Below are 23,357 nucleotides of genomic sequence, written 5' to 3'. Positions count from 1 at the left end.
TCCTTGATTATGCTGCTGGCCTTGCCGAGGCAACGTGAGGTACATTTGTAACCAATGGAAGGGAGCCTGGTTTGTGTGATGGTCTGGATTGTGTCCACAATTTGCTGCAATTTCTTGCGGTCTTGGACGGAGCTGTTCCCAAACCAAGCAGCGATGCATCCTGATAAAATTGCAGTCTCTATGTGCGGATGGCAAAGGGAATGAACATTCAGGGGTTTATAGTTAGTTTATTATTATTGTCACATGTACAGAGATACAGTGAAAAGCATGTTCTGCATGCTATCTAGACAAATCAATCTGAAGAAGGGTCTCGACCCGAAAAGTCACCCATTCCTTCTCTCCTGAGATGCTGCCTGACCTGCTGAGTTACTCCAGCATTTTGTGAATACCTTTGATTTGTACCAGCATCTGCAGTTATTTTCTTACACTAATCATACTATATATCAGTTTCATAAATCTTCATCTGGAATAATCATGTTCTGGCACCATCTAAGGTATCACAAAATGCTGGAGTAACTCAGCAGGTCAGACAGCATCTAGGAGAGAGGGAATGGGTGACGTTTCAGGTCAAGACCCATCTTCAGACTGGCACCATCTCATAACTTCCAAGTCTCTGAAAAGTCTGATCTTGGCCTAAGGAGATACACAATTTCTTGTATTCCCATGTTAAGGGCTGGTCTCCTGGCAGCATTGAATGGTGAAGTGGGGATTGGCCTGGCCCTGGTGATGCAGTCGGTTCCCTCCACTGCTGTGCGATGCGACTGTGCTCGATCTGAAGCTCACCCAGCTGTAGGGACTCCTGCAGCTGCCTCTGCAAACACCACGACCACCAAAGTCTGAGCAAGTGTTGCCACCCCTCTGCTTTTATATGTCACACTGCCTTGCCCCACTTCCTGATCCATCACGGAAAGCCAATTTCATTAAAATAATTTCATTAAAATGTCATTAAAATTTGAGTATAGAGGTTGGGAGGTCATGTTGCAGTTGTAGAAGACGTTGGTGAGACCGCATTTAGAGTATTGTGTTCAGTTCTGGGCACCATGTTATAAGAAAGATATTGTCAAGCCGAAAAGGGTTCAGAAAGGATTTACGAGGATGTTGCCAGGACTAGAGGGTGTGAGCTATAGGGAGAGGTTGAGGAGGCTGGGTCTCTATTCCTTGGAGCGCAGGAGGATGAGGGGTATAAAATCATGGGAGGAATAAATCGGGTAGGTGCACAGAGTCTCTTGCCCAGGGTAGGGGAATCGAGGATCAGAGGACATAGGTTCAAGGTGAAGAGGAAAAGATTTAATAGGAATCTGAGGGATAACTTTTTCGCACAAAGGGTGGTGGGTGTGTGGAACAAGCTGCCAGAGGAGGTAGTTGAGGCAGGGACTATCCCAATGTTTAAGAAACAGTTAGACAGGTACATGAATAAGACAGGTTTGGAGGGATATGGCCCAAATGCAGGCAGGTGGGACTAGTGTAGCTGGGACATGTTGGCCAGTGTGGACAAGCTGGGCCGAAGGGCCTGTTTCCACACTGTATCACTCTATGACTGAGACAGAGTCTGGTAAGGGAGCATATACTTGAACACAAAGGAAAGCATTCAATGGAGAAATAACAAGAGTTCAGGGTCATCAGAGGAGAAGAGATTTTCTGCAAAGGTGAAAAACAAAGCTAACAAGAACAGTGAACCCCAGAATGTTGAGGGATATTGAGGGTTGGATGACGAGAACAATAAAAGCATTTAGCTGATATAGAAAACTATAGGTGTGGAGACCCATCTGTTGTATGGATTATGTAGGATGAAAAGGACATTGTGAATGCAGAGAGAATATCACTAGCAGTTAGTATTAAGGTAAATCTGAAGGTGTTTGATATGTATATGAGGGATGGCACAGCAGTAGAACTGCTACTTTACAGCACCATAGACCCGGGATCAATGCTGACTATGGGTGCTGTCTGTACGGAGTTTGTACATTCTCCCCGTTACCTGCATGGGTTTTTCCGATGTTTTCGGTTTCCGTCCACACTCCGAAGATGGACAGGTTTGGAGGTTAACTGGCTTTGTTAAAAATTGTAAAATGTTCCCGAGTATGTAGGATAGTGCTAGTGTATGGGATCGCTGGTCAGCACAGACTCGGTGGGTCGAAGGGCCTGTTTCTGCACTGTATCTCTAAAACTAAAACTAAAACAATGCTGCTAGGATGAGGACTCTAGTAAACGCTTGGTTATCGTAGATAATTTGTCTGTCAGTTTAAATTGTATGAAATTGTTTTGACATTGGAATTATAAAATGTTAGTTCACAGAATCAACATAGTACAATATGACCGCATAATATTTTAGAAATAACTTGTGAATTTTGTCTTTTACACCTATAGAAAACGGGAACTTTTCTTGGCATCCAACAAGCTCCACTCCAGTGTTTGCCATAATACAAGCCAATGATTCAAAGGTCACTTCTGAGCTGGGATTGACACTGACAATATGCAACTGCAGCATCAATTCAACCTGTGATTATTCCAGATCACTTATCAGCATGGAATCAGATAATGCCATGTTTGTGGTATGTTAAATCAAAGGCATGCTTAATAACTTGGTTATTGCTCCAAATACTAGGTTATTTTATTGGAAGTTCTAATACTAAATAGACTGTGTTGATGTAGAAAATTCTGTGATGGCAATGTTTGGATGTGGGCCTGGCAAGTGAAAAAAAGTAATAATTAGAACATGAAAGCTATCTGGATCATTTATCAATCAAAATCATTTCTGTTGACAATTTAGGTTGCAGCATGTAACTGTACTCCTGCTTATATTGGTGATTACTGCACTGAAGATTTTGATGCTTGTCAAGACAACCAATGTTTCTCAAATGATACCTGCAAAGATCAACCTGCACCTCTGGAGGGTTATACCTGTGGTCCATGTCCCACCAATTTAATAGGAGATGGAGAAAAGTGTTATGGTAATTAAGATGTCCATTGTTGTCTACTCATTCTATGTATACAATAATACAAACAAAATGTCTGTACTTGAGATAATAATCCTTCAGTAGGAAATATGTGTACAACAGTTCTATTTGTTGTTGGAAATGTATCAGTGCTGCAAAGGTGCATTGATACAAAGATCTCATCATTGAAATGTTCTGAAAGTTATTGCATGTACAAGTGAATATTTGTCAGCAAAATTGTGAAATTGTAATTCAGATACTTGTAAATTCGAAAATCATAACCAGGTTACATAGAAGCATTGAGTTTTATAAAGGAAATGTCTTGAGTCAGAGGGTGGTGAATATGTGGAATTCTTTGCCACAGAAGGCTGTGAAGGCCAAGTCAATGGATATTTTTAAGGCTGAGATAGATATATTCTTGATTAGTACAGGTGTCAGGGGTTATGGAGAGAAGGCAGGAGAGTGGGGTTAGGAGGGATAGATCAGCCATGATTGAATGGTGGGGTAGACCTGATGGGCCGAATGGCCTAATTCTGCTGCTATCACATGAACTTATGACCTTAAATCATGGCTGAGAATGTAATTACCAGTATGGAGAAGAGGGAACTGGTTGGTGGCATTTGTAGAGTTTCAAAAGGTATTCTGTAAGATGCTCCCTACAAGATTGTTGCACAAAACTCAAAGCTTTGTATGATTGTTTGAGGGAGAATTGGTTAAAATTCAGAAAGTAGAGAGCAACTTGATCTTTATCATCTTATTGCTAGCAGGACACCAAAAGAAATCTGAACTGGTACTTGGCTATTTATATTAGTTCAATTCTTCTACTTAAGATCCCTGCAGATCCAAGCAGAAGAGTTGACTTCCAAACACGTGAAGGAAAACTCAGATTTCAGGAACATAAACTGTATTTTTCTGCTAAAATTGCCCGAGGTTGCTCAGTCATTGAGTGTAAGTGTAACTGAGATGAAAAGATTTGATGTTATTGAAAGTTGGAGCAGGTGCAAGGGCTCTTAAGGCCGACTATTTAGTAAGCCTTCTCACCAAACTTTAACATGACTCGATTTAATATATTTTTCATGAGGGAAATGTTCCTTTTAAGTAAGAGTGAAGTATCACTCAAGTATTGTGAAGGTCTGTTTTGAAATGTGGTATTCAACTGTGCATCTGTTTAGATACAGAGCATTGAAACAGGCCCTCGGCCCACTGAGTCTATGCCAACCATCGATTACTTATTCACACGATGTTAACCCACTTTCTCATCCACTCCTGACACTTTAGGGCCAATGAACCTAAAAGCCTGTATGTTTTTAGAACATGGGGGAAACAAAAACACATGGAAGAATCTCACTCGGTCACAGAAAGAACGTGCAAACTCCCCACAGACAGCACCCGAGCATTCGTCAGAATCGAAGCCGGGGCTCAGGCACTGAGGCAGAAGCTGTGCCATTATGCTGCCCAGTGAATGCAAGCGCATGCATGATGGATCCTCTGTGCATTGACACATCACATTACGTTACCTTGGAGGGGAAACTGTAACTTGGAATGTACCATCATTTTAATCACCCATTTTAAACTGAATTTGAATTATATAGCAAGGAAAAACTCGACTAGTTCATCCAATTTACAGAGCTTTCATTCTAAACAGCACCATGCCACTAATCACATCAGTTTGTACAGGAAATTTTAGATTAGTTTAGTTTATTGTCACGTATACCGAGGTACAGTGAAAAGCTTTTGTTGCGTGCTAACCATTCAGCAGAAAGACAATACATAATTACAATCGAGTCTTTCGCAGTGTACAGATACCTGATAAGGGAATAACGTTTAATGCAAGACAAAGCCAGTAAAGTCCGATCAAAGGTAGTCCAAGAGTCTACAAATGAGGTGAATAGTAGTTCAGGACTGCACTCTGGTTGAGGTGCAGTTGAGGTTCCCTGATAACAGCAGGGAAGAAACTGTCCCTGAATCTGGAGGAGTGTGTTTTCACACTTCTGTATGTTTTGCCTGATGGGAGAGGAGAGAAAAGGGAATGGCCGGGATGCGACTCGTTCTTGTGCCTGCCTGAATAATTGGATTAAGAAAAAGATGTGTCACAAATGATTGATTTTTGTTACAGATTTTTGTTGTTAAAAATGTGAACAACTCTTTGATGTCTTGTTGCTTGCTGTTGTAGATTTTGATGAATGCCAAAACAAAACAGACTCTTGCGAGCAGATCTGTGCCAATGTGTTGGGAAGTTACATCTGCAGCTGTAAGGAAGGTTATGCAATAAACGCAACAAACAGCTCCTTGTGTGATGGTAAGCTGCCAGTGCTTGTCACCTGAAGAAAAATCACATTTTAGTTTTGTTTTGTTTATTTTAGAGATACAGCACAGAAACAGGCCCTTTGGCCCACCAAGTCCGCACCGACCAGCAATCCCTGTGCACTAGCACAATACTACACACACACGAGGGGCAAATTACATTTATACCAAGCCAATTAACCTTCAAACCCTGTACGTCTTTGGAGTGTGGGAGAAAGCCCATGCTGTCATGGGAAGAATGTACAAACTCCGTACAGACAAGCACCTGTAGTCAGAATCGAACCCGGGTCTGTGGCGCTGAAAACACTGTAAGGCAGCAGCTCTACCGGTGTGCCACCATGCCGCCTTCTTTTACAAAGGAACGGAAGAAAAAATAACATACTGTTCAACCCATTCGAAGTATTCATTATTGCAAATGGTTTTGTTGACAATTGTTGTTGCAATTAGTTTTAAATATTGTTTTCAAGACTCAAGAGTGTTTAATTGTCACATATGCCGACAACAGAACAATGAAATTCTTACTTGCAGCAGTATAACAGGCCCATAAACACAATACTCGTAAATAACATAATAAACCAAATTAATAACCCCAATACTGGTGCAAAGCAAAGCCCAGAGCCCAGAGCATTTGATTTGTGATATAACTGAATCATGAAAAAAATGTAATTATTTTTTTTATCATCTCGAGATGCAGTTCATCAAACTAGGGCCTTTTCAATGACTCATCAAAGGCAGAAAAATTGCCCCTCAGGTCTCACACACTGACAAAATTGGTCGTTCTCAATGTGCATTTTATAATAAAATCTCAAAACTATGTTGTTCGTAATCATTATTTTATTACAATTAATGGTCATGCGAACTCGTGTAGGAAGGAACTGCAGATGCTGGTTTACATCAAAGATGGACACAAAATGCTGGAGTAACTCAGCGGGACAGGCAGCATCTCTGGAGAGAAGGAATGGGTGACGTTTCAGATTGAGATCCTTATTCTCTGCCAAAGTCTTTTGCTCCGTGGAGAAATCAGATTTCCACATCTATAATGTCCCACCCATCCGTTAATCAATACTTTATATCAGAAAGTTCTCCAACTATAGCAGTGGAAGTATGCATTCTGTTAAAGAATACCGTGTAAAAATATCACCCGCAAAAATTAAATCTAATCTTACACCATTATGCATGTTCATTACTTCGTATCACTATTATATTTGTTACGTGAACTTCGATCGCTGCTAATGTAAATCTTTTCTTTCAGACATTGATGAATGTCGTAATACATCTAGCTGTCCCCAGAATGCAAAATGCATCAATTCAAATGGAGGTTACTCCTGTATGTGCAAGGGAGGATATACTGGAAAGCCAAACAGATTCTGCATTGGTATGGTACTTTTTTAATATCACCATTTAATACACAAAAATCATGAAGAATAATTAAAACAATATGAATAGTCCCGTAAAAAAAAGTGAAATTTTCTACTACAGTAGTTTTCATGTAAAGAAGCTTCTGTTCTCTTCTTCTGAGTTACATCAAATTATTACTAAATGGACCAGATTTTCCATTAACTAACAAGCGATGTAAACTCATTGACCAGTTGTCTGCTGATTCTCTGTTCAGTGCAAAATCCAGGCATAGGTGATTCTATAATTTAGCTAACTATTCTTGTGTTCATTTGTTTATTCTTTTAGACGTGAATGAATGCGCTACTGAGTGTTCCGGAAATAATTCTATCTGTACAAATACTGAAGGCTCTTTCAACTGTACATGTAGACCAGGATATGAAGGGTCCAACTGTACAGGTGAGTAAACTCTGGAAGAAGAGGTATCTTTGGAAGCAAAGGTATCTAACACAGTTATTTGGAGTTTATTTAAGAATGACAAAAATCACATGTTTCTTACATTATGATTGCACAGGTCCAAACAACAAATATTTTTTTATGTAATAGGAATATATATTTAGTTCTTTGACAGGGAGTAAAATTGAAGTACATTAATAACGGGCAGTTGCAAATCTACCAGTTATATTGTGTAGGAAGGAACTGCAGATGCTGGTTTACACCGAATATAGACACAAAAAGTGGGAGTAACTCAGTGGGTCAGGCAGCATCTCTGGAGAAAAGCAATAGGTGATGCTTCTGTGAAGCAGATCAAGACTTACCGTCTCAAGTCTCTCAGTCATTTCAACAAACTGCTTTGTGTTCATTGTCACCTCATTCCTTCTTTCTTTGTTACACATTTTCGATAGATCCGGCTTTTTAATCTTTTTCCTAACTCCCTGTATTCACTCTGCAGGACCTCACCCTTTCTCCTGACCATGTTATTTGTGCCAACGTACACAATGACTTCTGGCTGCTCACCCTCCCCTTTAAAAATGTTCTGCTGCTGGTCCTGAACTCTGGCTCCAGGGAGACAGTACACCATTCTGGGCTCCTATTTGAAGGCCTGCCTTCATCTCCTGCCTGACCCACTCTCCAAACACAATGCTCTGTCTGCCTCCACCCTTCCCTGCTGGGCCTTAGGACCAGATTTGTTGTGCCAGACCTTGCTTGTTGCCGCTGGTCTCCCTGAATGTTCATCCAGAGTTTACTCACCTGTACAACCATTCCTTTTCAGTGGACACTGACTGTCAACTGGAGGTGACTCCCAAATATGGAGAAATGTTTTTAAATTAGAGCAAAGTTTGTGATGGGTGACAATGGAAAGCTTCCATGCATCTTCCTTGCTGCATCCATCTACTGTGCTTCAAAACATCAAATATATTCTCTTAACTGAGATATTAACTCTCCTAATTGTTGAAATTTGTTTGGATATCTCGGCATTTTAGTCATTACATAGTTGATTGCATTTTCAGAAATTACCTCCACTACCAGTTCAACAGCAAGTCCTTCGAATGGAACATTGAATCAAACAAGTACCCCCACTGTTGCCTTGGCCCCATCAAGCACCTTGACAACTACTTCAAAACCCACCAATACCATTGCTGTTACCTCCACACCACCAAGGACCATCACAACTACTTCAGTACCCACCAATACAACTGCTGTTGCCTTGACACCATCCAACACCACCACAACTACATCAAAACCCACCAATACCATTGCTGTTACCTCCACACCACCAAGGACCATCGCAACTACTTCAAAACCCACCAATACCACTGCTGTTGCCTTGACACCATCCAACACCACTGCAACTACTTCAAAACCCACCTATACCACTGTTCATACATCGGCACAAGCAAAGACCAGCTCAACTCCTTCAGTACCCACCAATACCACTGCTGTTGCCTTGGTACCATCCAACACCACTGCAACCACATCAAAACCAACCAATACCACTGCTGTTGCCTTGGTACCATCCAACACCACCACAACTACATCAAAACCCACCAATACCATTGTTAATACATCGGCACAAGCAAGGACCTCCACAAGTACCTCAGTACCTACTAATACCACTGCTGTTGCCTTGACACCATCCAACACCACCACAACTACATCAAAACCCACCAATACCACTGTTAATACATCAGCACAAGCTAGGACCACCACAACTACTTTAGTACCCACCAATACCACTGCTGTTGCCTTGACACCATCCAACACCACCGCAACTACATCAAAACCCACCAATACCACTGCTGCTGCCACAACTCCATCCAACACCACTACAACCTCTTCAGTACCCACCAATACTCTGGCTATTACCTCAGTACCAACAAGCTCCACTGCGACAACTACAACAGCCGTGCCATCACCATCTGCTATTAGAGGTAAGTGCATGAATTATTTATGATGATATGAAATTAAGATAATATTAAAACGTGATGTCCCCTTGGAATAAGTCAAATTGGTTTGAAGCATATTTCATGAACTTCGTTACATTCTAAGGAACGATGAAAATAATGTTGTGATGGAGACATAGATAGCGAGGAAAAGGATAGAGGTGTTAGAGATAGTCCACGTAAATTTGAGGGCAAGGTGGAAGTTACGAAAACACATATGCTCGATATCGAATTAACAGAGCAGTTCCTCTTTTCTTCTTATTGCAGATAGATCTAAGTCAGACGTTGCAATTTTATTACCACAAAATGATCACAGATGTAGCCAATTCGATGGTACTGAATGTGCCAGAAAATATTTTCTGCCTATATTCAGTATTCTAATTATTAATTGTTTTTTTAAAATATATATGATTTGCAGCTGTTTGATTGAAAAAAAAAATCATGTTCAAAGAGGAAATGATGCACCTTCATATTGGAATAATAAGAATCAAGTATTTTGTTTCAAATTATCCTGGGTTTAGCTGCTAATACGACTCTGTTTGAAGAGGGTCAAATAATTAGATAGTTTGATAATGGTGGTAATGAGAGAATCGAGTTGAGCTATATATTAGTTTAGTTTTGTTTAATTTAGAGATACAGCGCGGAAACAGGCCCTTCGGCCCAGTGGGTCCGCGCCGACCAGCAATCCCCGCACATTAACACTATCCTACACCCACTAGGGACATTTTTTACATTTACACCAAGCCAATTAACCTACAAACCTGTACGTCTTTCTGTCATCAGAACAATGAAGGAAGCAATCAGTCCTCCCCCTACCTCTTCATACCCATGAACATTTCCCATGACTAGTTTATATTATCAATGAGAATATATCAAACGATTTTGTCAGACTTTATGACTTCATTTTCATTTTGGAATTAGACATTCAATAAATGTCAATTATGATAAACTATTTCATCCTTTCTTTTAGCTCTTCCTGACAGAACAGTCAATATTACATTGCCTTTAACCATCAATCGTAGGAGATCAAATATTTCAGCTCAGGTTCATGAAAAGGTATGCCAAATTTTTTTCTCTCCTTGCTTGTTGAACTTTTATTTGTGTACAGTGTATTTAAGTATTCTATATAAATGTAAAATGGTTAAGAGATAATTTCTTCAAGATGTTTACAATAATTAACAGCGCATCTTTTTGCACCAATGTGAAGCAGAAGTACAACACAAGATTTTGTCTCAACAAGTTAATGTCAGATTATTCCAAATCAAGAACACTAAATACCCTAACGTTGCAGGGTTTCACACAAAATCAAGATTAAAACATTGTTAGATCAGTCCATGGGAGATTAGGCATCCTTTTCAAACTCGGAATCCGGTCAGCCTGCATGAATGATCCAACAACATTGAAAATGTAAACAGATTTGGACCCCACTGAACAGAACTGTAGCTGGTGTTTTCCATTGGCTCTGGGCCGGAAGCCATGTTGGACCAGGCAGTGTTCGTGGCACCAGCTGGGCTTTGCAGATATCTGTTCTGAGGGAAATTATGACGGGGGCCACAGATGGATGTAATAATGATTAATTTATTATTAGTTTAAAAAACTTGATCATATGTGTTTCAAATGTGCTGGTTACACCTTGGTCATTTCCTCTTCTACCCTCTCCCAACAGGCAGACAGTACAAAAATATGAAAACACGTCGTATAAGATTCAGGAAGAATTTGTTCCCCATATGACTAGACTATCGAATAGTCCTCTCACAGGCTCAGAGTGCAGACCCAAGCTCCCAACCTGTTTCATTGCAGCCCTTGCGTTTTTAACGCACATTTCTCTGTAACTGTAAGGTTACAATACTGTAATGCTATATTCTGCACTCTGGCATTTTACTGTTTGCCATATCCATTGGCTTGATTGTACTCATGATTAGACTAGCGAGCACACAAATAATGTTATTCGCTGTATCTTGGCACATGCGACAATTATAAATCAACTAACCATGCATTCTGTAGAGATTTATTTTGGTGTGTTTCACTGACATCAATCAGTATATAGCAGACGACTGACGTCATGTTGCAAAGCTGCACCATGATTACAGGCTCTGAAAGCATTGGAGACCTGAACTGCAAGAGCAGGTCTTTATTGAAGGCTGAAGATCTCAACCTGCATCAGTTAAACAATCCATCCATTCCTGACCCACGTCTGAACTCGATTCCAGGCAGAGAGATTTGAGATTGTTCTCGTGCATTTTAAGTTCTTTATTGCTGGAGATCGAAACCAACACGATGCCCAATCCTACAATCTAATGGACGAATATTCCATGAGTACTTAGACGCCTATCTCCAATAACCACCCACCACTAGAGTGCTATTCTACCTCAAGGCACTAGTTGAAGAAGCAAAGTGGAACCCACCACTTTAACAAATCGAACCACAGGGAGAGATTGAAAATCACGGTTCACACTGCTTCTGGAGACCTTGATGGACAGTTTAGTTTAGTTTAGAGATACTGCGCGGAAACAGGCCCTTTGGCCCACCGAGTCCACACCGACCAGCGATCCCCACACATTAACACTATCTTACACACACTAGGGACAATTTACAACTATACCAAGCCAATTAACCTACAAACCTGTACGTCTTTGGAGTGTGGGAGGAAACCGGAGCATCCGGAGAAAACCCACGCGGTCACGGGAAGAACGTACAAACTCCGTACAGACAGCACCCGTAGTCAGGATGGAACCCAGGTCTCTGGCGCTGCATGTGCTGTAAGGCAACAACTCTACCACTGCGCCACCGTGCCACACTTCTGACACATCTGTGTAATTGTACAGAGTGCCTGGATTTGTGATTTCTTTATTCTACACATTGTGTGAGACTAACATTGCAGAGTTCCAATTTCTACTTCATTACATCGAACAATGTTATCCTTGAAAATAAACAAAAAATACTTTGTTTTTTATAGATCTATGAAAAGGCAAAAAATGTGAGACGCTTTAAGAATGTTACGGAACCTCTAATCTGGTTGGTATAGTTTAAGTCTTATTCTATACTGTAAACCCTCATTTTAATGGACCCCTTTATAACGGATTTCAGATATAGTGGATGAACCTGCCAATGCCACTCCCAGCTCTCATTGTCTCCCCGGCTGTTTAGAGCTCTGACTTCCGACCCCAGCCCCGACTCACAAGGTGCCAAGCGAGCCCTCCTTCACCCACCGCATGGTCCAGTGACACGGCTGTTGTTGCGGCTCACATTGTAGCCCCTGGGGGCAGCGCTTTCTTCAGGTCACCCACACCGACAGGATGCTCTCGGTCACCTTGGGGCACCCTTCCCTCTCACCTGTTGCTGCTTCTTGCTGTCGGCAGAGGCTTTGGCAGCACGTACCAGGCACCCACCAATCTCTGTGTAAAAAAACTTGCCCCACACATCGCGTTTACCTCCCTCCATATCACATCTGAAACATCAAAACCCAGCATCATTGAGCTGCCAGCCCTACCCTGTCCCTCTTGTAACTAAGTCTCCATAATGGCCACGTCATCATAATTTCAAACACTGAGTCAGGATCTAGATTGATCTACAAGGATATTGGTCCTTCTTGTCCAAGTCATGGGGAGAACGTACAAACTCCGTACGGATAGCACCCGTAGTCGGGATCAAACCCGGGTCTCCGGTGCTGCAAGTGCTGTAAGGCAGTAACTTGACCGCTGCACCACTGTGCTGCCCTTGCTACTAAATAGTTCATTTAGTTAATACTAATGTCTCAAATTTAAAGACAGTTTGATGCATTTTAAAAGCAATATTTTTTCTCTATTAATATATTTTTTTAATTATTGAAATCCAGCAGTTTCTAAACATCTCTGATTATCAAACATATCGAAACATTGGAAAATGACAACAGGTGATATAAGCATAGAGTAATAAAGCATGAAAACTGGCCATTCAACCCAACTTGTCCATGACGACCAAGATGCATGATCTACTCTCGTCCCATCTGCCTGCATTTGTCCCATCTATATTTTAAAACTCTTGTTTGTTTGTTCATGAACTACAGCCAAAACTGTACACAATAGTGCAACAATTTTAGGTCCACCTTACTCACCAATGTCCCTTTGGTGCTAATGGAAGAGGTTTCGTTGAAATCGGTGTTATATTTTTGAACTTATTCACATTTTAAAGTTTAAATCTATCTCCTAGCGAATGAGGGGGGGGGGTGGGGGAGGAGGGGGGGAGGGACGGGGGAGAAGGGAGGGGGAGGGGGGAGGGAGGGGAGGGGGAGAGGAGAGGGTGCTGCACCAATGCAGGAGAGGTTTGGGCCCAACAGGTCCACTTGGTCGAGTATCCCTCTAAATATTTTCTATTCATGTATCTGTTCAAATCTCTCTTAAATGTTATAGAACCTGCCTCAACCACCTCCTCTGGCAGCTCGTTCCACATACTCATCACCATCTGTATGGAAAAAGTTGCCCCTCAGGTTCCAATTAAAACTTTCCCCTCTCACCTTAAACGATGTCCACAGATCCTCAAACCCTAGCAGCATCTTTGCAACTCTTCTCTATGCTCCTTCCAGCTTAGTAACGTCTTGTACGACTGTAACATTACATCCCAAATTCTATACTCAGTATGCTGACTGATGAAGGGCAATGTGCCAGATATCTTCTTGACCACCCGATCTACCTGTGATTCCACTTTGAAGGAACAATGTACCTGTCCTCCAGACCATTCTGTTCAATAACACTCTCCAGAATCCTTCCATTCACTGTGAATGTCCTATCATGCTTTGACTTCTCATAATGCAATACCCCCCACTTAGACACAAAAAGCTGGAGTAACTCAGCGGGACAGGCAGCATCTGTGGAGAGAAAAAATGGGTGAAGTTTGGGGTCGAGACCCTTCTTCAGACTGGGCTTTTGAGACATGATCTCCCACATATAATCCCATGCTGACTGTCCCTTAATCAATACCTGTTTGTCCAAATGCACATATATCTTGTCCCTCACAATAATCTCCAGTAACTTGCCTACCACAGATGTTGTGCACACTGGTCTACATTTCCCTTTGGCTTTCCTTTGGAGCCCATCTTAAATAGAGACACAAGATTAAGCACCCACCAGTATTCTAGAGGCACCAAGATTAGGCACCTCACCCACATCTAATGATGGTTCGGAAATCACAGCCGTGGCGCCTGCAATTTTGTTCTGTAGCTTCCCGCAGTGTCCTCGGATATAGCTGACCAGGCATGGGAGATTTGTCTACCTTCATTATCCTTGGGACGTTCAGCACCTCGACTGTAATACTGACTGTCCTCAAGATGCTTCCATTAATTTTCCCAATGTCCCCAGCCTATCCTTCTCCACAGTAAAAACAGATGAGAAATATTCATTACGAACATTGCCCATCTCATGCAGCTCCACACAGAGATGAATGCTTTGGTTTCTGAGGGGCCCTATTCTCTCTCTCGTCACCCTATTTCCCTTAATTTATAATCTCTTTGTATTTCCTTGATATTATCTGCCAAAGCTACCTCCTACTCTCTTTTTGCCCTCCTGATTTTTTTCTTCAGTATCTCCTCAGTTCTCGAAACTCCTCCACTTGATCCCAGCTGCTCATACCTCTCCCTTGCCTCCTTCTTTTACCTGACTAGAGCCTCAACTTCTCAAGAGCAGTCAGTGGGTATCAGGGTGGTTGGTGCTGGATCAGGGTCTCAAGATTGTTCAATCTCAGATTGCTCTCCACAGACTGTTCCACTTCAAGAATATTGGGAGATGTATGGCCCCATAAGATAAATGCAACAAATGCAAGGGACAAGGGCCATTGTTGTCTTAAGTTCTTCCCCAATCCCCAGCCCTTATAAGGCCATGAAATCATAAATGATAGGAGCAGAATTAGGCCATTCAGCCCATCAAGTCTACCCCGCCATTCAATCATGGCTGATCTACCTCTCCCTCCTCACCCCATTCTCCTGCCTTCTCCCCATAACCCCTGACACCCGTACTAATCAAGAATCTATCTATTTCTGCCTTAATAATATCCATTGGCTCTGCTCCCACAGCCTTCTGTGGTAAAGAATTCCACAGATTCACCACCCTCTGACAAAAGAAAATGTTCCTCATCTCATTCCTAAAGGGACGTCCTTTAATTCTGAGGCTATGACTCCTAGACTCTCCCACTAGTGGAAACATCCTCTCCACATCTACTCTATCCAAGCCTTTCACTATTCGATAAGTTTAATTGACGTCCTCCCTCATCCTTCTAAACTCCAGCAAGTACAGGCCCAGTGGCGTCAACAGCTCATCATTTGTTAACCCACTCATTCATGGATAAACACTTTATATTCCCTTATAAACATCTCGAGCTTTATCTGAATGATCCTGGGTAGTTCCATGGTCTTCCAATGATTCCTTGTCAAAAGCTGATGTCATTCTCTAACTTCAAGTAACCCCTGCATTCCGTCTCTCTCCATCCCCCCCCACCCAAGTCACACCAGGTTCCCGTTCTCAAATAGCAAACAGCTAACAATGGCCTGTTTCCTTTATCATCGTTACTTTTTTTACATACCTTTTATTCATTTGTTCTATATTTCTCTACATCACTGTCTATATCTCACGTTTCCCTTTCCCTTGACTAGTCTGAAGAAGGGTTTCGACCTGAAACATCATCCATTCCTTCTCTCCAGCTTTTTGTGTCTATCATGCTTTAGAGACTCCTTTTTCCCAGTAAATTGGCTAATAATCAATAATAATAATGTGGCGTGGCTACTTTAAATGAACCAGTTGTTCCCATAACTTGAACAGCAGTCAGAAAACTTAAAATCCATGCAACAACTTTTAGAAATGCTTTTAAGTTGCTCCCATTGCTGCATTGTTTATTTTTGAAACAGTTCATTCATATAGGCATTGTCATTTTAATCTCAACAAAGTGACACAGAGTCATATAGTCACAGAGTGATACAGGGTGGAATCAGGCTCATCGGCACAACTTGCCCACATCGGCCAACATGTCCCAGCTACACTAATCCCACCTGCCTGTGTTTGGCCCATATCCCTCCAAACCTGTCCTATCCATGTAAGACATTCAGATTTTTAGTTTTTTACTAGACCAAGTGGACCCGTTGGGGACAAACTTCTCCTGCATTGGTGCAGCACCCTCTCCTCCCCCTCTCCACTCTCCCCCTCTCCACTCTCCCCCTCTCCTCTCCCCCCACTCATCCCTTCCCCTCTACCCCCACTCCCTCCTCCCCTCCATTCCCTCCCCCGAACATTCCCCACCCTCCCCCACCACTCCCCCTCCCTCCCTTCTCCCGCTCCCCTCTCTCCCTCCTCCCTCCCCCCCACTCCCCCCTCCCTCCCTCCTCCCTCCCTCCTCCCCTCCCCTCTCCTCCCCACTCTCCCCTCCGCACAACCCCCCTGCCCCACTTCCCCTCCCCCTTCCCCTCCATCCCCCTCAACCCCCCTTATCCTCCCTCCACCCACCCACCTCCCTCCCTCCCTCCCCCCTCCCCTCCCTAGGAGATAGATTCAAACTTTAAAATGTGAATAACTTTAAAAACACAACACTGATTTCAATGAAACTTCATCCATTAGCACCAGAGATTGTGGTGAATAACGTGGGCCTAAAATTGTTGTGCTATCTTGTACCGTTTTGGCTGTAGTTCAGGAACAAACAAACAAACAAGAGTTTTAGTATATAGATTCTACTACAAGGTAAATACAAGTTATAAATTAATATAATAAATACGATGACTAATTTATGCATCTGCCATCCACAAACAGGACACGGGAAGGAAATCTGGTTACTTCTGCTGTGCTTCACTTTGAATACAATGCAATGCTGAGAGTAATTAATTTTCTAAATAATGAATTGCATTCTGCAATTCTGAGTGCTTTCAATGATGTCATACGTGTCCGAAGTGCCGTGATCCCTGAAGTTGTCCTTGGATATTTAAATAGCACTGATATTCAAGATATAACTACATGTAAGTACAAGATTTCAATGTTTATTGAGTGATGTGCTACTATGATGGCACAGTGATATAATAATCTGGAAGCAGAGTTTAATTCTCACCACGGTTGTGGTGAAACTTAAATTCAATTTATCTGGAATCTGGGAAAAGAACAATCGGTCTTGGTAATGATGACCCTGAAATTTACCAAATTGCTGTAAAAATTGATCTGGTCCATGAATGTCCTTCGGGGAAGATGCCTGTCCCATCATCCCTACCTGTGCAGCCTGGAAGTGGTTCCCAGAATGCTGTCCGAATTAGCGGGAATCACCTAAAGGGAGAGGCTGATCAAAGTCCGATCGTTTTCTGTGAAACGGTGGATGTTGAGAGAAGACCCTATAGAATATATATATCCAAGGTGACAATAAACTTACCTTGAAACCTTGAATTGTGTGAGACATGGATAGTTTGGACAGTCAGAACATCTCCCCCATCCCCCCCCCCCCCCCCCCCCCCCACCCCCCACTCTCCCGAGTAGAGATAGATGTTAACACTAGAAACCATAGCTTTAAGGTAAAAGAGGACAAATCTAAAGGAAATGTGCGGGTCGGTTTTTTTACAGTGGGTGGTGAGTGCCTGGGAGCAGATAGCATCCCCATTTTGTACTGAAGGCCATAACTAGCTGGGCCTCTACATAAGGTGATTAATACAATCAAAACACTGGATCAACTCAATAGTGTAGAAATTGCCCAGGTACATCGTATTCACAAAATTCAGGACAAATCCAGTTTGGTAAATTACTGTCCAGTCAATGGGGTCGAAGGTGTCATCGACAACGCTGTCAAGCAGTCAGTCTCACTGGTGTCCAGTTTGGATTTTGCCTGCAAATCTTATCACAGCCGTGGTTCAAACATTGACAAAAGAGCTGAAATCCAGATTGCCCTGTATTATTAAGGCATCTGACATCACAGGTAAAATATTAAAGTGTTTGGAGTCATAACTAATATAAAGAATTATGATTGTGAATGTCAAACAACAATCATGTCAGCCTAGGTTATCACTGCTCAAGATCCTCAGGGTAATGTCCTATCTTGGACCATTTTCACAAAAGTGCCAGGTAAAGGCCTTTAATAAAAGACGTCCCCTTTAAGTTCCCTTATCAAGTAACCTATCATAAACATCCTGGGGGGTTCCCACTAACCAGACATGAAATTGGAGCAGCCACATTAATGCCATCATAGAATGGTTAGTCTGCAGTGAGTGACTCACCACTGACTGCCCAAGGGCTTTCCACCATCTACAGGGTGAAGTCAGGAATATAATGGGATTCTCAACAAAGGTCTGGATGATGCAGCTCCATGAATTCTCAAGAAGCTCTGCACCATTTGAAAGGAAGCAGCCCCTTTGATGGGCACCCCTTCCCCCATTCATTTTGACTCACAGTGATTGCAGTGTGTGCCATCTACAAAATATACTGCAGTTACTCTGGGGCAATTCTGACAGCGCTTACCAAAAACGTGACCCCCTGCTGCATTAGAGGAAAATAGGGAACAAGCGCCTGGGAATACCACCTCAGGATATTCCAATCAGTATTATGAAACAATATTATACCACCTCAGGGTGGTATAATATTGTGTCTTAATATTATATGATTATATTAATATTGTGTCATAATACTGTGCATTGGAAATATATAATTGGTTCATCATCATCACAGGGTCTAAATCCTGGAACTCCTTACCCAACACTTGGGCAGTGATGAGTTGGAAGGAACTGCAGATGCTGGTTTACACCGAAGATAGACACAAAATGCTGGAGTAACTCAGAGGGGCAGGCAGCATCTCTGGAGAGAAGGAATGGGTGACATTTCGGGTCGAGACCATTCTTCAGACTGCTTTCAGATTCCAGTCTGAAGAAGGGCATCGACCTGAAACATCACCCATTCCTTCGGCCCAGAGATGATGCCGTTACTCCAGCATTTTGTGTCTAACTTGGGCAGTGATAGTATTTTCACCAGAAATTCTACAGAGGTTCAAGTAGGTATCTCACCGCCACCTTCTTAAGCAAGGGTAGGGACGGGGAATTGATGTCACCCATGTTAACAATGTCCATGTCTGGGTAAAATGGATAAAAATGATTTTTGTCTGATTTATTAATGTGGTCTTTGCTGTCCACTTATCCCCAGGCAAACATCAAATAGGCCATTGTCAAAGAAAAAAAATCAGTAATTATGTAATCTTGTAAAAAAATCTAAATTAGATTCAAATAGTTAGAATTGCTTTATACTTCACCAAATGTGTGCATGAAGTTAGTTTTAAGTAAACAACCGACATGCCAGAGGGAGAACAACTCAGAATCGTAATAAAGATTCTCAAGGTGACATTCTTATCGATTTTCCTTTGATTTCAGCTGTAAAAAGTTTGGAAATACCCAACCTTGCAGTTACTTTTCAAAGCACTTATGATAAATGTTTCCCTTTCCTAAATATTATTGATAATAAATCCATTATTTCCCAATTATCTGAATTGACACACAGCCTTAAATTACAGAACATTTTATTTTTTATTACAGTGTCGAACGAACAGTTATTGGATTTCTTTAGCTGCAACAACTCCATATTTGCTGGTTATGTGGTTGAGTGGGATGAGCAAAATGGAGTCGTTTGCCGATCACCCTGTGACATGAATTACTGTTTGAATCAAGCAGAGTGCCAGCATCTGCTAACTGGACCTTCGTGCAGGTATAAAGACATATATTTTTTAACATTTTGTTGCTTGAAAGTGCAAGGAAATTAAATTTAAGTGCAGGCATTTTGTCACTGTTACAAGCTAATCTTATTAATAACTTACGTACCTTTTCAAAAGCTTTTCTCTGTCATATAATGAAAAAAGTCATTGTATTATGCCACTAAAGGTTTCCAGAAATAATTCTAGTAACTGAGCCAGGTGCTGCATTTCTCAATGTTATACCATATAACATACAATAACATGGTGGCGCAGCAATAGAGTTGCTGCCTTACAGCACTTGCAGCGCCGGAGACCCGGGTTCAATCCCGGCTATGGGTGCTGTCTGTACGTTCTCCCCGTGACCTGCGTGGGGTTTCTCCGAGATCTTCGGTTTCCTCCCGCACTCCAAAGATGTACAGGTATGTAGGTTAATTGGCTCGGTAAATGTAAAAATTGTCTCTAGTGTGTGTAGGATGCAGGGATTGCTGGTCGGCGCAGACTCGGTGGGCCGAAGGGCCTGTTTCCGCGCTGTATCTCTAAAACTAAAACTAAATAAAGTAGCTATGACACCTGGCTTTTGACCCCGTCCCCCACCACCAGCACCATCCTATTGGAATTTGGACCAGCCCCTGAGGTATTGCACTGATATTTCTTTCAATTATTAATTGCAACTCAATTGAAGCTGATTTCTCGCACTATTGGAACAACAAAGTCTAGAAATCTTGCTCATCCTCGGCCTCCCTAACCACAATTCTCTGCAACTACTACCTTGTTAGGGTCACGGAGAATTGTCAGGCATATTATTCCCTGACTGCCACTTACCTGTTCATGTTCAACAAACCGCAGAAGTGTAAACTGTAATTGAATTCAATGTGTGCAGGTGATGATGATGTTTTTACGGTGCTACCTCAAAGTTTACATGGACTTTGGCAAGGCCTTTGTCCAGCTACCATGTGGCAGACTGGTCTCAAAGGTTAGATTACATGGGATCCAGGCTAAGCTATCCAATTTGATACAGAATTGGCTTGCGGATAGGGTGGTGATTCGGCATTGTTGTTCAGACTGGACACGTAACAAGCTGTCTGTGACAGGGAATGGTGCGAGGACCACTTTTGGTCAATATTTATATGAACAATTTGGATATTCATTTATGTGGCATGGTTAATAGGTTTGCGGATCACACTAGAATTGGTGGTATAGTGGAGGTTTCCCCAAGATAAACTGGGCCAATAGTCTGAAGAGAATCCAAAAATATGTTATTGAAAATCTAAAGAGATTTTAAGAAATACACTGGGGAAAGAGTAACTAGAAAGAGAACAGAGTCTCTCAGAAATCAAAGTGGTCATCTCTGTGTAGAGCTGCAGGAGATGGGCAAGGTCCTCAATGATCCTTCATGAGTATTTCTCCAGTTTTTACTGTGGAGAAAAACATGAAAGCTAGGGAACTTCAGACAGTTAAGATAGATACAAAATGTTGGAGCAACTCAGCGGGACAGGCATCATCTCTCTGGAGAAGGAATGAGTGACATTTCGGGTCGAAACCCTTCTTCAGACTCGAAATGTCACCCATTCCTTCTCTCCAGAGATGCTGCCTGTCCCACTGAGTTACTCCAGCATTTTGTGTCTATCTTTGGTGTAGACCAGCATCTGCAGTTCCTTGTGTAGGAATGCTGGTTTAAACTGAAGACACAAAAAGAAGGAGTAACTCAGCAAATGACACCCATTCCTTCTCTCCAGAGATGCCTGCCTGTCCCGCTGAGTTACTCCAGCTTTTTGTGTCTATCTGCAGTTCCTTACTACACATTGAGACAGTTAATGCAATTGTCTTCAGGATATTAAGGACGATGGTGCTGGATGGCCCAGAGCGTTTGAAGGTCAATAAATCTCCTGGGTCTTATTAGACATCAGGGAAGCTACAAATATTTTTTGTGAAAATCCTAATTGAGATATATGAATCATCGTTTGACACGGGTGAGGTAATGGAAGACAGGAGGTGGCTAATGCTGTCCCTCTATTTAAAAAGGATTGCAAGTAATAGGGCCTGTAAACGATAGACAAGTGAGCCTCATATCTGTGGTAGGTAGTTTACCGGAGAGAATTGTGAAGCATATGATATATATGCAGTTGGATGGACAGGGGCCGATTAGGGATGGTTTTGACAGCGGGAGATCACGTTTTACAATATTGATTGATATTTTTGAAGAAGTAAACAAAAAGTCTGACAAGGCAAGGCCGTAGATATTGTCTGCATGGACTTCAACAAGGCCTTTGATAAGGTTGCACCTGGTTGTTTTGGCAAGTTAGATTGCACAGCATTCACGGAGAACTCGCTGCCTGAACACAGAATTGGTTTCATGGAAGGAACCAGAGGGTGGAGGTGGAAGGTTGTGTTTTAGACTGGAAACTTGTGACTAGTGGTGTGCCTCAGAGATCAGTGCTGGGTCCATTAATGTTTGTGGTTTATATTAATGATTTGGATGAGAATGTACATAGCATTATTAGTAAGTTTGCAGATGACACAAAAATAGATGATATCGTAGACAGTGACGATGGTTATCAAAATTTACAGCAGGGTCTTGATCAGCTGTGGAATAGGGTTGATGAACGATAAATGAAGTTTAATGTAGATACGTGCATGGTGTTGTATTTTGGGAAGTCAAACCAGGCCACGATCTTCACAGTGAATAGGTAGGGCCCTGGGGAGTGTTGGAGAGCAGAGGAATCTACAACAGGTAGGTAGTTCCTTGAATCACAGATTGATAGGATAGGAAAGAAGGATGTTGATCCATTGGCCTTCACCATATAAAGTATAGAAGTCAGGACATCACGTTCGGGTATAAAGTATAGAAGTTGGGACATATGCTACAGTTGCACACGACGTTGGTGAGGCTGCATTTGGCGTATTGTGTTCAGTTTTGGTCATCCTGCTGTAGGAGGCTAAGGGGTGATCTTTATAGAGGTGGATAAAATCATGATGGGAATAGATGGGGTGAATGCAGTGAGTCTTTTACACAGTGCTGGGAACCAAGAACCAGAGGACATAGGTTTAAGGGACGAGGGGCAAGATTTAATGTGAACCCGAGAGGCAACTTTCGCACTCAGAAAATGCTGGGTATATGGAACAAGCTACCAGAAGGGGTAGCTAAGACAGGTACTATAACACCAATTAAAAGAAACTTGAAAAGCTACGTGAATAGCACAGGTTTAGAGGGATAATGGGTCAAACACAGGCAAATGGGACCACAAAATGCTGGAGTAACTCAGCAGGTCAGGCAGCATCTCAGGAGAGAGGGAATGGGTGACGTTTCGGGTCGAGACCCTTCTTCAGACTGATGTCAGGAGGACGGGACAAAGAAAGGATATAGGTGGAGACAGGAAGACAGTGGGAGAACTGGGAAGGGGGAGGGGAAGAGAGGGACAGAGGAACTACCTAAAGTTGGAGAAGTCAATGTTCATACCGCAGGGCTGCAAGCTGCCCAGGCGAAATATGAGGTGCTGTTCCTCCAATTTCCGGTGGGCCTCACTATGGCACTGGAGGAGGCCCATGACAGAAAGGTCAGACTGGGAGTGGGAGGGGGAATTGAAGTGCTCAGCCACCGGGAGATCAGGTTGGTTAAGGCGGACTGAGCGAAGGTGTTGAGCGAAACGATCGCCGAGCCTGCGTTTGGTCTCGCCAATGTAGA

At 42.3% G+C, this 23,357-nt stretch overlaps 1 protein-coding gene across 1 annotated transcript in view; it reads left to right on the top strand.

Annotated features, from left to right (window-relative positions):
• The window catches only part of LOC144599353 (uncharacterized), a 391,192-nt gene that overhangs the window by 357,168 nt on the left and 10,667 nt on the right, over positions 1-23,357 (top strand). Inside the window, exons 56-65 of the mRNA XM_078410145.1 lie at positions 2,365-2,549; positions 2,768-2,948; positions 5,107-5,232; positions 6,490-6,612; positions 6,921-7,031; positions 8,084-9,004; positions 9,987-10,072; positions 11,973-12,031; positions 16,780-16,982; positions 19,521-19,689. Of these exons, the coding sequence (XP_078266271.1) occupies positions 2,365-2,549; positions 2,768-2,948; positions 5,107-5,232; positions 6,490-6,612; positions 6,921-7,031; positions 8,084-9,004; positions 9,987-10,072; positions 11,973-12,031; positions 16,780-16,982; positions 19,521-19,689 (2,164 nt within the window). The remainder of the gene's footprint in view (positions 1-2,364; positions 2,550-2,767; positions 2,949-5,106; positions 5,233-6,489; positions 6,613-6,920; positions 7,032-8,083; positions 9,005-9,986; positions 10,073-11,972; positions 12,032-16,779; positions 16,983-19,520; positions 19,690-23,357) is intronic.

The sequence above is a fragment of the Rhinoraja longicauda genome, chromosome 13 (genome assembly GCF_053455715.1).
Source record: "Rhinoraja longicauda isolate Sanriku21f chromosome 13, sRhiLon1.1, whole genome shotgun sequence".
In the NCBI taxonomy this organism is placed as follows: Eukaryota; Metazoa; Chordata; class Chondrichthyes; order Rajiformes; family Arhynchobatidae; genus Rhinoraja; species Rhinoraja longicauda.
The sequence above is the reverse complement of the archived record's forward strand: the minus strand, read 5'-3'. Positions and strand labels throughout refer to the sequence as shown.